This window comes from Grus americana, chromosome 2 (genome assembly GCF_028858705.1).
Source record: "Grus americana isolate bGruAme1 chromosome 2, bGruAme1.mat, whole genome shotgun sequence".
NCBI lineage: Eukaryota > Metazoa > Chordata > Aves > Gruiformes > Gruidae > Grus > Grus americana.
Window position 1 is genome coordinate 78,116,863 of NC_072853.1, and position 17,757 is coordinate 78,134,619.

General features: G+C 38.7%; 1 protein-coding gene across 2 annotated transcripts in view; it reads left to right on the forward strand.

Moving 5' to 3' along the window:
• Positions 1 to 17,757, forward strand: part of ADCY2 (adenylate cyclase 2) — a 226,711-nt gene that overhangs the window by 54,725 nt on the left and 154,229 nt on the right. Inside the window, exon 3 of one of the 2 annotated variants that reach the window (XM_054817327.1) lies at positions 15,677 to 15,838. The exons of the other annotated variant lie outside the window; for it this stretch is intronic. Within the exon in view, the coding sequence (XP_054673302.1) occupies positions 15,677 to 15,838 (162 nt within the window). The remainder of the gene's footprint in view (positions 1 to 15,676; positions 15,839 to 17,757) is intronic. 2 annotated transcript variants of the gene reach the window in all.

The window sequence follows — 17,757 nt, forward strand, 5'->3', positions numbered from 1 at the left end:
ATTTATAATTTCTCCAAGATTTTTTTAACTATTGCCCAGCTACCAAAGCGAGTTAAATGAACATACTAAAATATAATGTCAAAAAAATGTAAAACCAAACAAGTTTAGAAATTCCAGTTAGACTGCTGGAATCCAAATCTGTTCCTAACTTATCAAGCTTGATTCTGGTCTCATACTATTGTATATCAAAAATAACTCCCCTGCTACCTACTTAGTATAATCAGCTAAATGAGAACAGAATTAGAACTGTACTTTTTCCCTCCCCAAGAAGATTTTCTGTTCTGCTGTTTGTGTAAAAGAAAATAATGGAATAAAAAGCATTATTATTTCGTGAACAGTTTCAAGTATAGTAACTAAAATGTCTGACTATCACTTTGAGATAAGTCGAGCTTGTAAAACAGCTTGACTGTAAAGTTTCAAAGGGCATGAGAGATTTGGCTTTTCATGCGTGAGGATGGAAGAGCACTTTGAACTCTTGCGTTCTCAACACTTCCTAGTCCTGTTCAATCCCACCTGCATTCAACTGCACCTTTTTTTTCCCCATTATGTATGGAAACATCTGTCAGAGTGTGGCAGCAACAGATGCTATTCCCTTTCCATGGGATGTGTGCTGTGATAAGAGTCCAGTTACTTTACTTTACTCTGGGTTTTTTTTATATTTGATAAAGATGCACTGGTGCTGGAGGGCATAGTTTTTGTATGTATACGGAAAAAAAAAATATCTCCTGCTGATAACACTTAAAAAGAGGAAGGAAATTACTGAGAAAGCAGCACATTGTTTCTGTAACTTTACATGACAACAAGGGAAAGCTGACATATTCCAGTAACATTGACAGGAGTGAAAGGAGTTGTCAAATATAATCCTTTAGGCCATGAATCTCCAGGATGCAATCTGAGGGAAAATGCTTGCGCACATCTGTAGTGCTGTCACTGGACATTGTACTGTTAGGCTTTGGCACCAGGGGCTGGGAGGGTTTTCCTACTCTAAGAATTTGTGTATTGGCATATAGTGGAGAACATACTCTCTCATAAGAAGATGTAAATGAAAATGCCCTGATCTGGAAAAGAAGCTTTTGCATGGCTTTTATATATACTAAAAATGTCTAGGGAATAAAAATTATAATGTCTGTGGTAAAAAGAAAATTATAATTGGAATAATGGTAGTTTCATCTAGAAATAGATGAGGGGATACATAAATTATCTTTTTATTCAACTTCAGTGCAGTGATGACAAATATTGCCTGCCTTGCAAATGTAGTTAGCTGTTTCTTGTGAGAGCTGTTTTTTTAGAGAAGCAATGATTGCAAAAGGTGCCACTGAAAGCCCCACTTTTTATAGTGGTCTGTTTCTAAGTTTTAATCTTGTCATCTTTAATGCATACTTATTTCCATTTGTAGCTCAAGCTTTCACTAAACTATTCCTGTAGGAAAAAGCTGCTTGCAGAGATGGACTGGATGCAGAATAATGCTGAGATTTGTCCATTAGTACCTCAAAGTGTAGAAAATTGCATCTCGGAGCTGTGGAGTTCTGTTTCAGATTTCTCCTGTCATATTGGTGAAATAATTACAGTGTCTGTAAGATGTGTATAATTAGATGTTGTAATGGGAGTTCAGAAGTACTTCTATGAATGTTTAGAAGTTTGAGTATGGGAACGCTGAAGTCTTATGATACCTGATTTTCTCTCCATTTCCCCTTCTTGGTAAGTACTGACGTATCTCTTTCAAATGCTATTAGGGTGTACGGGCTTATTGCAAGCACCGAGGATAATAATATTTATCTAACCTATCTGTTCCGCCTTAGTGCTTACGGATTGCTAAATCACGTTCCTGACGTAGCTGTGTTGCACCTTAAAATAGTAGCATCTGTAAAATTTGGAAATACGTAACTGTCAGTGGATTTAAATGTCCAGTGTATTAGAATTAGTTGTTCTGTATCACCTGCTTGGCAGTTTGATGCAGCTATACTGCTTTCATTGACGTCCTTAGCATGAATGGAAAAAAACCCCAAAACAGATGGGAATTATGATTTCTGATGCAAGGGAATAAATTAAATAAACTGAAGTATCTTCATAGGCGCTCTAAGCTTCCTGGAAGACTCTTGGAGGTGAAGCTGTTGCTCGTGTGTTTCTGAAGTCATTGGTCTGTGCTTATCATCAGAAGACCTCTCTTCCATACAAACTCCTGCTGACCCGGTTTCCAAGCATTTTATGTAGCTTGACACTTATTTTTACATTCTCTGGAGTTGTACTGAGCGCTGTAAGAGTGTGATTCAGGATCTCATTTTTAAGGATTACCACTTTGGCAGGGAGAGTATTTGTGTGTTACCTACCAATCACCCGTAACACAAACCAGGTTAAAATAATTGTAAAATAAGTAATTTATTTACAAAATAGGAAAACAGAAAGCTACACACCTGCAAATGTTTTTGAGATCAGATACAACAAGTAAAGGAAGATCACACTTAGGTTTAGTTATCCTTAGATCAGCTCCAAAGCTTCTCTCATTCTATCTGGTTGGTTGCAGCATCCATCTAGTCATGTGGCTGGGCATCATGTTCTCATGCGCAGCAAGCCTGTTCTTACGCAAACTCCACATTTTTATTCACGGAACAGAAATTTGATCTGGACGCGTATGTTTCCTTTACACCCAGTCTGGCGTATGGTTCTGTTCAGATTCGCATCATTATCCTTTTCTCTTTTCGTGCCTGCATAAAGCTGTTCCTGCCTGATGGCAGGAGAGAGTTATTAAGTCCCCTCTCCCTGGACTGTTGAAAGACCCAGTGCCGTGTTAAAGTATTAACTTACGAATTACCAGCCTAGTGTGAGATGAAGCACTCTCCTTCACCAGTCAGGGCAGTGTTCGTGCTCTGTGTATAGTCTTTGCAGTAAGTTGTATGCTACAGCCGTACCTTGTCAGTCTTGCTTTATCCAGTCGTTTAAGCGGAATTAATACCTGTGGCTTACTGGTTTAGATTAGACACAGTGACTGATAATCAGTCACTTTGCTACGGCTGACTTTTAACCTGCCACTGCAGTAGTGGGAGACAGTTGGCATGCTGATGGGTAGAAGCAAGAGTATATACTGTTGCTCCCAAGTAGTTCCCTTTTTCTTCCGTCTGAGAAATGTGGTGTGAAACAATATAACACATTATTTTCAGCAAGCAATGGCTGGAACTTTCTGCAAAATAACATGTAAATTAGTTGTTGACTGATTTTAATATTCGCAGCACAATGATACATGAAACCCCATGCTTGTTAAAACAAACTGGAATAACTTTTTCTCTGTATTAATCCTGTTGGGATTAATTTAATCTACCACATTTAACTAAACCTACAGCTACATAATGAATCTCTTTGTAATTAGAAGATAGCTACAACTGAGTTACACATCAAATCGGATCGGTAGTCCATGAGTATCTGGGCCTACATCATTCATTAAATCAATAAAGACTTTGTAAAAATAATTATAATATTTAGAATGTGATAGACTCTGTATTAAAATCAGGATTATTAAGATTATTAAGATCATCCAGCCTAAGGATATGCTTGACTGCTGCTCTCTACTGCAAAATTGCTTTAAATTTTACATAATATTGTTTTGAATACAGATGTTACGTTAAAGTAATATCAGTTTATAATTATTTACTTATATATGGAGATGACCAGGATTATATTTTTCATTTCCATAATAAAGTGTATATGTGTGTGATTCATCAGAGAATTTCTTGGTAACAAAGACATTATCTGTATTACTATTTTTTGATTGATTTTCACATCGCTATACTTGCAATTTAAAAAAAAAAAATCTACAAAAATCTCTGGAGAACAAACCCCAGCTGCATTATGGCAACAAGGTTTGGGTTTAGGGGGAAAAGCAGCTGATTGTGAAAAACCTGGGCTGAGAAAAGCATTTGACCTTGAACAGTGCACAGCAGTTTGGGATGACTGTGCTAACAGTGAATCTGCTTGGCTATCAGGTTAAATTCAAGCCTTAAGATAATTTCTGTGTAGCTTCTTTCCAGTTTAATCTTCTTTCTTCTTTCAGTCTTTATGTAAAAAAGGCCAAACCTCTGAGAGACCTTCTTCTCAAGTGAAGGCCTATCTATGTTATCAAAACAGATCAAATGTCTATGAATTACCATGAAATTATTTTATCCACACCTTTTTCTTGAATTGCAATGCAAATTAAATCCCTATAAGAGAATGAACAGCTTTGATCTGTATCCATGAATCTAGCAGGGATTTATGTTCCTAAAAAAAATGCTGTTTGAAAAGTGGGGCAGTGGGAAATAAATGTCTGAATACCCTCTCCCTCTTTCTTTTTTGCTTGGGGGAGTGTTGTGAGTAAAATACATGCAATTTTTACATGTCAAAACTGGAATAGAGATGATGACGATGATGATGATGTTTGGTACACATGTCTATTCTTACATTAACGTTCAACCTTTGCATCTCACTCCTGTGCCTTTTGCCCTGCCAAAAGGTTTGTCTGGAATGAAAGGGGAGAGGAAACCTGGGCTGCCTCTTTCGCAACAACCGTACTTTCTTCATAAGGACCCAGCGTCCAGGTTGATAGCACTGTTGCTCCCCAGGGTTCACGTAAAGGTTGTAGTCTTAGTGGCTACCAAAACCTGAGCACTTTCTTAAGATGGAAATCACTCAGCGGTTTTCAAAAGTTGAGGGGAAGGACAGCGTTGTGTAAAGGATGTTGGGACAAGTTCACATGCGCGAAGATGTGTTGGCAGGTTGTACAGCTGGTGGCACGCATTGACTCTGGTGGTGAAGAAACACCAACAGAATAGGCGAGAGAAAAGGGAAAGAGCAAACTCTCTCCAGTGGCCTGCTTGGAGGAGAAGCATCAGGGGGACCCCAGGCGAGAATCCTTCCCTGTGTGTCCTCTCCGGTGCAGTGGGTAGTTCTCCCTATAATACTTTTCCTATAGTGACCGTGTGGTTTTCTTCAGGACCTGCTCAAACTCAGAGGTGATTGTTCCTGCAGGTGATGATGTGAGCGCTGGCCGGAGCATGCTTACATCAGGGGCGGGTGCTGTGTGCTGCTTGGCTGCTGAGCTCTCTGCATGCTTATGATTGGGTTCCCTCAGGTAAACTAAAAACCGTGACTGAAGAGAGGGAAAAGGGGAAAAAAAGAGGTGATGCCCACGCCAGTGACAATCCTTTCCCGTGAGAAACCACCACAGCGTCACTGTTTGGGTTGGCACGTGCAGGCCCGTGGGCATAGCAGCCAGGGTTGCAAATAGAAAGCTCTGAGCAATAGGAAAGGCTGAGGTCCCAAAGGCACTGTGCAACCACCGAAGTGGAAATCTTGCCCTGTATTAAACTCTTTGGGAATGTATTAGCAGATGATTTGAAAACCTTTGGGAAAAGCAGGTGTTGCAGGGGAATAACACAGATTTTTGAGTAAGTGCTACAGAACCTGCCTTAGCCTCATGACAATTAAATGCTATGAATTTTTCCTTGTTTTTTTCCTCTCAAAGTTTAGATTATCTTAACATGGTTTTGTCCATTCTTCTGGCATTATACATTTCCAGGCATGTTGTTTCTATGATTAATAAATTTTTCCAGGGAAGTGTTGTGTCCTATTTTGGCAGTTCTCCTAAAGAAGAAATCTGTTTCCTTGCGTTCTGTTAACACGGTGCTACTACCACGCTGTACCTAGTCACAGTGTTTCATGGCAGTCATTGAGAGGCTCCTTTCCTTGTCAATTCCTTGTGTTTCTTCTCTGGTTTGCCCAAAAATATATGCTTAGGGAAAAAAAAAAAATTATTATCAGGTTTCTCTAAGTGGGGTCATGCTGCTCAGTCGTTTCAATTTACCACATCTTTCCTTTGTAGCAGATTCTGTCTTGAGCTGTTACATGACACTATTGATCTGTGCACTATTGTGCAAAGGAAATCCAACTTTCGTTTGTTTAAGCTCCTCACTATTCTATTTTTCTCTACCAGATATACCCCAGCCGTGATCCTTTATCACCCTTCTGGTTATTTTCCCCTTATTCTGACACCCGCCACAGCAGACATCAGCTCACGGGGAGTGTTGCCCTTTGCTGACGCTCACGTGTCTCAAGGAAGGGAGACCTCCTGCTCTCTGGGGGGGGGTGACTACTCCTCTCAGTGTTGTCATTGTCATGCTCCTGCTTGATAGTAGGCAAGGTCAGGACGAGCCATGCCTTCCTTCCCTGGGAAGTTGCTGGGTTACTGGGAACTGTACCCTGGGTACTTTTTGCTCTCTGAAACATCTCGTGCACCTCAGCACCCAGAGCTGCAGTTACTCTGCTGAGCTGTACTACATTTTTGCTTCTCGCCATGACCCCTCCTTTTCTCTTCTTCAATTTCAAGCGTTGCTCTTGGGTTCTCTGATAACCACGAACACAGAAGATTACCAAGGCTTCTAGGTGTGTTGTTAAGGCTACTTTGACGGTTGCAAAGTTCCCATGGGTCAGCATGTCAGAGGCATACATCTGTCAGGGCTTAGCCTTCCTAAGGGTTTTGGGTGGTACTTTGCTGGACCTGATCACGCAATCATGCCCTGGGCTACATTAGGAAGAACCTTGCCAGCAGGTGCTTCCCCGCTGCTCAGCACTGGTGATGCCAAATCTGGAGTGCTGGGTCCGGTGTGGGTTCCTCAGTACAAGAGAAATGTGGACTTACTGGAGCAACTCCAGTGATGAGCCACAAAGATGAGTGAGGGACTGGGACACGGACACCTTTCATGTGAGGAGAGGCTGAGAGAGCTGGGGCTGTTCAGCCTGGAGAGGAGAATGCAGGTTATCAATGTGGGGGTTTGGGGTTTGGATTTCTTTAAGATGGAGAGAACAGAATTGCATGAGCTGTTCAAGAAATATGCACACCGTGGATTCACACAGTGTTGTCATCATCACGGTTGATTCTCTGTTCTTTCCCTAATAATTGCTGCCCTTTTACTTGCCTTTTCAACCACTGCTATAATTCAGTTTTTCAAAGAGCAGTTCACAGTGACTCTGTATCTTTCTCTGAAGTCGTAGTAACTGAGGTGAAGCCTGCTTTTGTAAATGTTCAGATAAAGTTGTTTTCCCCATGCCTGCTATTTTGTATTTATCAATGCTGGATTTCATCTGCTATTTTATGGCCCAGTTACAGTAGTGTGAGGCACTTCCGCAACTTTTACCGTGTGTTGTTGCTTTTGAATACCCTGAATAATATCAAAAACCCATCAAACATTGCCACGTCACTATTCTGCTACTTTTTACGAAATATTTAGGAAGACGTTGAATAAATTCTCCGAGTCCTCCAACACAGACCCTTCAGTTTAAAACTGACCATTTATTTGCTGTTTTTCATTTCCTATTTTTACCTTTTACAGATCCAATTTGCTTCCAGTTCTTTGGAACTGGCCTGGTGTCTGGGAGCTACTGAAAATCAACATACATAATCCAGAGCTCTTATGAGATGCTTGAGCATAGTTTATTGGACCTGCTGTTTAAAAATGTCTCAACATTACTGTCTATGGTGAAGTATTTGTGAGATAATATTTTGGAACAGAAAACTGTACCATAATTATTCTTTAGCATAATGTAAATATATCATTTAGCTTTTTCCTTAATAGAGAATAGACATTTTTATTTGATGGTTCTGCTTTTCCTTCATTATAATTAACAGTTTTACATTTTCTTATAATAGTCGATCAAAGTCACCGTTAGACTTATTTCATGCCTAACATACAGAAAAACCTCCTTGGATCTCCTGAAATGTAGTGTATTCATCTTCTGCCCTTACTAGCTTATAATTCTGATCTAAACCAATTGCTGTCATTGCTCATATTTTAGCATGTACTTTCACATCAATTCCAGCCAGGTTACATTTTTATGCAATTTATGCTTCTTTCCCAGTTGTGTATGTTTCTTCATTTTTAAGGCAACTTTGAAAATGTTTTCAATATACGTTCTCATTAGATTCCTTTTAAATTTGAGGCACAAGTGCTTGAGTGTTGTAAAATTAGCTCCATAATAGTCTGAGTGAAATTATTTTTTATTGCTTTGGACTTCAGCCTGTTTACATATACTGTAGAATCATCTGGATCTCTTTTGATTTCCCACTTTTAAAATACATTAATTTAATTGCAGTTTGCTTTAGAATTGTGTGCTGCAATGTAGTATTGTTCTGAGGAGGATGCAGCATGGGTTTAGCCAGAGTTAAATGTGTCTGGTTTTACTTTTACTGTTGCATGTGAAGACAAGTGTTGTTTTAACAACATGCTCTAATCCCTTTATCACCGACCATAGGAAAAAATCACATTTTAAGAAAAATTATTAAGGTAACATTAAAGAGGGTATCGACTGTCCATTTTAGAGAAAATGCTAGCTACAATGATCAGTTATTATTACTGATTGTAATTATTACTGCTATTGTAGGTTTCTGGTCTTAATATTTACAGGGAAGAATAACAAAGATGAAAGATGTATTCTGTATCTCTGGTGCTTTTCACTTGTGTCATCACTGAAAAAACCAAAGGCATAGCTTATTGTCATCTGATCCAGTTAGAGACTCAAATCACTGCAAACACATGCTATTGTTGGGCTCTATAGTGTTTTATGAAGTTGCCTTTCTGCTTGCAGGGACCTATCAGCGTTGTAACAGAACAAATCTGTCCTCTTGACTAATTAGACAATACTGTGGTTGAAACAAGGCTGATGAGATACAGCGGAAAGAGGAGAATTAAGACAGGAAGAGAAAGTACAAATGGAAGTTATGAAGTGAACCAAATTTTTCTTTTCTCAGTGTGTTCAGGAATAATCTCAAAGCTGCTAGAGATGATGGTAGCTCAGTCCGCACTTTCTGCAGCAGGAAGGACCAAAAATTTTTATGGATCATTGTGTCAGTGCTGATGGTCCTTGGGTCACTCCCTCCAGATCTTGTATCCCTTTTACTGATCCAATTCAGTGAAAGAAAAGATTCTGTGACACAGAAAGCAATTGCACAGTAGACAGTAAGCAATGAGATTATATCTTGATTATTTCAAAAGTGAATTTTCCTTCCCTTTCTGGAGTCTTTCATCTCATTTTCATATTAATCATTGACTTTAGCAGCACATTTTAAGGTCCCTTATTGCACAGTTATTTTAAAATACTCATTTTCCTGTAGTCGACTTGCTTTAGCCTATCCTATTTTGCTAATGGTTGTGGTTAATTTTTTGGTAGAGGCTGTAATGAATGTTTGTTTCCTGATGACATTTACACCCAGACCTCTGCACAAAAGAAAGGGATTATTAGTTTGAGAGTTCTCCGTGATCAAGAACAAGGCATGATTTACAGGGTTGTTTACTACCTCTAAGATAATAATTGGAAAATAAAAATTTGGAGTAAATCATAAGCAAATTCTTCCTTTTTGATTTTGTTCTTGAGATTTATGATATACGCGACACTTAAGAAACACTGGTTTTATACAAATTAAAACTGAGCTTCGTGTATATTTTATCCTGTTGTTGCTGAAAGTTGAAATTTCCTCTTACAATTCCCTTCCAACTAGTAGATGGTTCCATAATGCTTCCTGTTCATAGTCTGCTTGGACTTCCAGTTCTTTTTCTGAATTACCTTGCTTTATTTCAAAGTCAGGGAGGATACTGTGCCACAACTCCTCTCCCCTCTCCCCTCTTTCCTCTTTTTCCTTCAAAGTACATTTGACTCTTAATGGAAGAGCACAAGAACCTTCCTGCAAGGTCAGACCACAGTCCATCTAGCACAGTATTCTGTCTCCAAGAATGGCCAGAGAAGCTGCCATTAAGAGGCAGTGTACAAGCTCAATCACTTTTTGTGCTCTGTACCCTTCACACCTTGTCAGCCTCCACTGTTGTGTTAGCAATGTCAGGGAGTACATCCCTGCCCTGTCTTTTTATTGTCGGTTTATGGACAAGGTGTCCATGAATTTGTTTAATCTCTTTTTGAACCCGCTGGTACATTATGACCTCCTGTGGCAGCAAGTTCAAGTCACTATCTGCTAGGTAAAGATGTACTCTCTTTTCATCTATTTTAAATCAATCTTCTGCTAGTTTCATTGAGTACCCTTTTGTTCTAGTGTTGCAGCGTTTGGTGAACAACAGTTCCACCTTCACCTTATCCAATGCTTTCATAATTTAAGCCTTTTTTTAGATGACTCACTGCAGAAGGTGATTTTAGCACTCAATGGATTTTTTGGTTTATGTGGGTAGAGTATTTCATTCTTCGAACGTATCCCAGCTTTTAAAAGTCTGAGTCTAAAGGTTTGAGACAAGATTTGATTCAGAACAAGGAGAATGGCAGAGACCTTTACGTATTTGCAACCTTTACTCTGCCTCCACAAGTTTTTAACATACAGTTTATAGCTTGCATCCTTCTGACACCTTAATGCATACATTTTATTAAATCACGCGTATAGTATTTGTAACTATTTTGTAAGGTCCTGCCAATTATGTTATGAAACGCAGTTATTTATTTAGAAAAAATAGAGGATCTTCTTTTGTACTATTATGTACATAGACAACATTCGAAATCAGTAGCTGTACTCCAAGTGTCTTTCCAAGGAGAAATTTTTCAATTACCTAGTGAATTTTTACTTCCTTTAGCCAGTAAGGAGGAGGCTGATCCTGAAAAACCTCTGGAAGTGATCCTGTAGTGGATTGGCCCACTTAGTGTGAATATTTGTATCTGTTTAATTATGGGAACGGAGTCTTTTCTGATTACATGGTGAAAAGCTAGCACTATTTTCCCAAGCGTTTTGCTGTCGTTACACTTGTGTATAAGAAGTTGTCCCAAAGAACTACAGGTATTTTATTAGCTGTTGCCTCATTACTGCTGTCTGTGTTCAAGGCAGTGCTTTCCCCTAACTCATACTGAAATAGCACATTTAGATTTGCATGCCTGCTTCAGTGCCAAGGTGTCGTACTCCTCAAGGGGAAATTCTGGTCAGAGTAACATTAAGTTGAATGATTTTTGCATGTGCCAAGCCAGTTATTATTAACCATTAAACACAATCTTAAAAAGGCTGACTAGGTGGGAAAGTGTGAGTCATTGTTGGAACACAATTTGTATAAAGTGAATGATTAGTATCTTTTTGCACAGTTGTTCTTGGTGAGAAAAGCAACAGACCCTGTAGTACCCTATACGCTAGGAAAGACAATTTTAGTGTGTAAAATATGTTAAACTTTCTACTCAAGATGATACCCTTCAGAATGGCAACACCACTCAGAGTAGAAACTGGCAACATCAGGGAGACGATTTTTCTGAGAATGGGTTGGGTCCATGGGCTCCAAAAATGGGTTGGGTCCACGGGTTGCATCCACTGCAACTTGTGCCATCACAAGTCCAAACCAGTGATGTTTCCAACTGCAATGTCTGTGAACCACCAAGCATTGCCAACTTCATACCAGTTCTCCTAGATCACAGTCACAAGTACAGGTCAGAGGCTGAAGTGTCCAACATACATCTGCAGATACTGGGACAAAAATACCATAATTCAAAATACTCAGAATGGGCTTGATTTAAAGAAGGAGCTACTTCTCTATCACGTACATCCAAAACCTTTCCATTTTGCAAGATGCATAACGATGCTTACCTATAGTTTTATGTTGTGTTCTGTGACAAGAATGAGTGTTTGTGAGTGGTGGTCATGGTCATCAGTGGGATCCCACACCATGTTGTCATTCCACTATTTGGTGTCCAGGTCTCTCCAATTGCATCACCACAGTAATCTGCATGAGAACTTTCACTGCCCGTCTGAAAGCAGATGCCCAAAATCTGCAGGAAAATAGTCTGTTACATACCAGACAGTCACACTACAGCAGCTCATCATCCTTTAAATCACTGTGGAAAAGAACTGCGTACGTAGTCAATGAAAATGTGGCACTACTGAAGTGTGGGAGAAGAGATACGCAGAGCAGCAAACACACTCAGAGTTTGCTAAGCTCTGACAGTCAAGATGGTGGGCAAGAGTCCTGGATACCCCTCAACCGAAGCAGGAAAGCCACATACTTCTCTGTAAGATTTTACACCAGTGTTAACCAAAAGTGAATGCTATGTGCCATGATGCATACCATCAATACCCAAAGACTCCCCATCTGCAAGGTATGGATAACATAAGTTCATCGAAAAACTCTCTGAGAATTAAATTCCTGAAGCAGTCTAAGTTCAGATAAGGACAAAAAGTGTTTCGACTAGGCAGTCGTAGTGATGACTCACATCAAAGATTGCTTCCAAAACAGTTTCAAAACAGTGACAGGCTTTGTGCTTATGGCACGCTTTGGTGGAACAGGCTGCTTTTAATAGTGTCAAAAATAGTGCACTGTAAATAATACTGTGTTTACTGACGGATACACACACCAAGTGCAGACATGCAGTGACGCACATTAGTGACTCTTGCAATGGGATAGTGGGGTCCTTCAGAGCTTGGCATCACTACTTTTTAATGTTTGTATCAATGAGCAATATTCTGCTAATTCTTACAAAAAGATCATGAAAAGGTTCAAGGGCTGCTGTTCATTCTGCAGCCTCTGACTCAGTCCAGAAAGCCTGTCTCCTCTTTCTAACTGAAGCAGCACCCTACCTAGAAGCCTTTGAGTATCGTCTTCTACGGTATCAGACTTAAATACAGTGACATTTTGAAATCTCTTGAAAGGTCCCAAGACTTACATATTATGTACATCTGCTATCAGGATGAAGGGTAGAAGCATCTTATTTCAGGGTACTTGGGGAGAATATTCATGAGCCATGGCGAAGTAGAAAAGGAACCTCTGTGATAAATGGAGCTCTCAACTCCTTGGGTCATTAGACCATTATTGGAAATAAAAGAAGTGTGGCCAAGAATCAAGAATTACTGACAGGAGCCATTCCTCCATGCATTTTGGATGAGAGTTTCTGTCTTAGCATGACTGACTCTCCTGCTTTGGAAGAGCATTGTCAGACCCAAATTTCAAGACACAAATATAATAATTGGCAGGTCAATTTGTTATCAAGTGCTCTCTCACACAGTTCCAGTCCAACTCAGCCTGTTTGATGCTGAGTAATGAAGAATTTGAGGTCTAAATATGTAGTGTCAAGAGTGGTTGAAAATTCTAAATACTCTCTATTTGTAGTTCTGGAAGGTTGAAGTTCTTCACTTATTTTGACCAAGGAAAGTAGTGGAGTAACTTAAAGAAAGAATACTTGTTTACAGCAGTATAACAAATTTGAAGCTGATACAGCTGCATACCACTAAAAGCACTGCAATATACCAAAATCTTTTTTACATGCTTAGTAGTCTGTTTTGTGTCAAAGTTGAAAATTAGCAGCATCATATTATATCTTGTATCCACTAATGAGTTTTTGTAAGTACCTAGCACGTACCTCACACGTGGGGGGGGGATCATTTGGCCTGGCTATAAAGTCAAACCATATTCAAGCACAGAAAACATGCAAGTTCTATTTTTTGGAGACAAGACAGTTAGAGAAGGGTAATTTTTTATTTTCTAATCAAAAAATTCTCACAAATATGTAAATGCCATCTTCCCCAAGTCAATTAGAAAGCTAAACTTAGAAACAACAAAACCTTTTTTTCATGAAAAGTCACTGGGACTGAAGGCATTTCAAATCCTTCTTCCAGAACTAGGGCCCAAGATTCTTCTTCAAACCATTTTTTAACTGGAAACATGTTTTCAGCAGCTGATCTTACATGCTGGTAAGGTTTTGACTCTGGCATCCATTCATCTTATGCCTATATTAGAGGACCTTTCACATCCCTTGTTGCTGCCTAACTCATTATTCAGGTTTTCCCCCTACCCTCATGTCTCTTGTTGTGACAGAAGAAGAAGAGATTGCTTTAACATGATTTGTTCTCAGCAAAATCACATTGGCTGCTACTTATGTTTTTCTTAACTTTCAGAACTCTTGATTATTAGTTGTTTTCTTATTTGATCTGTTATCGCTCCAGGAATTGAAGCTGAGCTGACCAGTTTTCAATTCCTTAGCCTTTTTCCCAGCCTTTCAAAGACACATGCTGTTTCCCTTTTCTGGCTTGCCAGAAATTTCTGCATATTTCCCAAGTTTTGAGACTATCAGTTAGTTCTCTCAGTATCACAGTTGATTTTTACCTGGCCAGGACAATTTTAAAACATGGTACTTATATAACCCTTGTCTTATCTAGACCACGTTTGTGCACCCTTTTCTTTGCTGTTGTTTTTACTAACGGCTGATCACAGTTAAAACTTTCAGGGAGGACTTAAACTAAACAGGTACCAAACACTTCTGTTTCCTTGTGCTGTCAGCTGGTAGATTGGAAGAGTAGAGGAGCAAAGTTTTTCCTTTGCGTCTTTATTACTTTATTTTCTTATTATCTTTCACATCCTTTGCGGTTCCGTTTTGGTTTTATGTCATTCAACTTTTTGACTCTGTGAGCATAAGGGGCGGTTGGGCAGCATCAAAAAGAGTATGAGTGATCAGGAAGGAGTTGGATTGATCTTAATGGAGGAGTCAGAGAAAGATGAGTGGAGAACAGAAGTGGACTTTCTTCTCCATCCGATTCTTTGTCCGTGATGGAGAAGAACACCTCCACTGTCTTGAAGGTACACATACATTATGGTTCAATTTTGACTACGGAATCATCAGATGCATGTGAGGAAAGCAAACTGACCATGAGAGGAGTGAACAGCAGATTATTATTGCTGATACCTGCTTGGGAGCTTCCTGAGTTACATGCTATGTGTATGCGACTGTCAGATGGTGGATAGGATTGTAAGTTAACTAAACCTGATGGAAAGGCTTATGCAGGGATATTATTACATGCAGGCTGGCACATTTTCAGACTTGCCTACTTAAGTGTGCAAAATCTGTGGCCTAGTTACTCTAGTTATGCTTTCTCAAATATGTGGTGGAATTTGGAACATATGCATACCATCAAATATATAATCTTTTGTATGTACAGCGAAGGAATCCCTTTTGCTGTTACAGGTTGGGTTGTGCATTTGGAGAGTCTGTTCCATAAAGTTAGTGTGGATGCTAGGACCCTTTTGTAAGAAGCTAACAGTAAATTCTGCTTATGGGCGTGATTGTTTGAAGTTAGTTTTCATGTCCAAATAAATGTATTAGCTTAAAATGTAGCGTTTTAATGGAATTTGACATACATTGTGTAGATACACATGGAGTATAATCTTATTAAACCAAAATGCTTGGCTGAACTTGGGCTTTTTTGCATAATGTTATGTTATATTAAATCATGATGATTTAGTGCGTCGAGATGAACAAAATCTCTCTGATTTGAAATTCTCTAGGCTCTGTGGAGGGGTTTGACAAATTGTTTTGTAATGCGGTTCACAATCAGAAACTACCAGTTCCAGAATTGCACTCTAACAGTAAACAGAGTGTTAATAAAATTAAAATTTGAAAAGATAAATTTGAAGTTAAATTTGAAAAGTTAAATAAAATGGAGTATTGCGTAGTCCTTGAACCATGAAGTAGTATCTTGAAACTGCACTTCTTAAATCAAATAGGATGTAAATTTTCCAGCATTTTCTTAAACTAATTCTTCCTAAATCAATTATCTGCAGGGGTTAGCAGTAACTTTCCTGTAAAAAACTGACGTGTAACTTTATGCTGAAAACAGTTCAAAATTAAATGCTATTTTTTGAATGTTATTCCAAAGTGAATTTGACATGCTTCTTTTTTGTCTTGCTGTCTTGCACAGGTATCATTTTTCTTGTTCATTATTTTTGTGGTGTATACCATGCTGCCCTTCAACATGAGGGACGCTATAGTTGCCAGCGTCTTGACCTCTGCATCTCATACGATTGTGCTGAGCGTCTGTCTATCAGGTACAGCTGTTGTAAAGGAACACTTGGTTTGGCAGGTAGGTGCTTTGTGGAATTAATGATTAATTGCACACTGAATAGCCTGGTAAATGAGCCAGGAGTGCCCTAGTTGGTGCTTGGGAGTATAAACTTATTTGTCTCTTCATTTCTCTGTTGCTACAGACTTAATTCACAGGTAGTCACTTTCTAATAATGAGGGTGTCAGTAATGTTATGTCTTGCTGAATCGCACTTAAGTAGTAGAATCTACAACCATGTAGTGCTTACCAATGTAAAAAATAATATTGCTTGAAAAATTCTGTGATGCGGGTGTATTCTGGTAAATGCATTACCACTCCGGTATGTAAAACACATTGCTCCTCTCCTCACCTCATTAAAGCCTAACTTCCAAGACCAAGGATTTTCTCCAGGTATCAGTGCTATCTTTGACTCAAAAAAAGCATTGTTCCTTTAAATACCATGAGGTCTGCTGGGTTAAAGATCCGTGGTGAAGACATTGCCCTCTCCAAGCCCGCTGTAGTGCTTGTCCTCCTGTAATGCTCAGGCACTTATAGGAATTTACAGCCTCCTCTTGGTTGGGCCCCCTGATTGAAGGGCACTGGCTGGCTCCAGGCTCTGTGACATTTAGGGAACTCATCTGTGTTTGCAGTTGGGTCTTGGCTTGTAACTCAACTCTGATACCTTACTACATGACATACTGAAGTTTAATAATTTTTAAAAATCCAAATATTAGGAGTTGTTCTTCCTTACTGTTTGACAGAAGATCTTTTAAATGGTGAAATACTACAGGTTTTGTTGTAGTACTGTGATGATCCCAGCTGTCATTGATAAAAATCTGTATTTTTAAGGAAAAATTTAGATTTCATTTTGAAAAGCAAATACATGGGATTTTTTAATATAATTATGTCATTTTAGGGAAACAGAATTATTTTAACTTTTGCATCAAAATGACACTGAAGCTTAAAAGTAAGTACATTTTTATAAACATACCAGTAGAACAAGAAAGAATAGACATCGTGCTATTTATTGTGAATAGCATGAAGAATGAAGCAAATAGTCTCTACTTACCTTTTAAGTTACTTGATCCTTATTTTGAAAAACATTGTGCCTCAAAGTATAACTTCAAAATTGCAGTGATTTTACAGAAGTCGTGCCTTGTAAGTTGTTGTTCAGGAAAATACATTTTATTTCCAGATATGGTTGCAGATCTGTGTTAGATAGAATACTGAAACTGAAGTCCCGTGAAAAAAATATGTCCTAAGATGTACTTCTCTGTAGAAATTTTAAATGGTGAGATAGGTGGGTTTGCTTTTCTCTTGCTGACTTGGGTTAGTTGTGTGGTTTTTTGTGGAGGTTGCCAGATTGTGCTGTATGTTAAGCAAGGACTGAGGTCACCTGCAGTCAATATTGTATTTTAATAATGCAATTATACAGCTATTGATAATTGTCATGGAACAAATCAGAGAGAATGTTATTCTTGGTTTTATGTCAACCAATGGCTTTTATTCTGGGGATAGACATGCTGCTAAAACAGTATGAATGTTTGCCTCTCCTTCTCTAAAAGCGTTTTGAGTTAAAGTTGTTGTTTTCAGAATTTATTTATTTTTCCTGCCTATCTTTCTAGACCATTAGAATTTGGTGTATCTAAACCAGTACTTTCAGAAGACATTATATTTTTAGACACATCATGTCTCCAGAATCAAAAGAAATAAATCATGGGCTGTGATGTACAATTAGTGTCTTTCATCTCTTCTGTAGCTTCCTGTTTCATTCAGGAGGAGTTGAAGTCTTTGAGCAATTTGTAAATTTATTAATAGCATTTAATTTCCAGGATGTTATTAATTTTCTGTTCTCTTTTTGTAAAATGCATTAAACGTTCTAAATAGTTTGGCACTTACTGAAAGTACTGAGTGCACTGTGTTCTTGTGAATGTGTGGAAGGGACTAAATGCCACTATC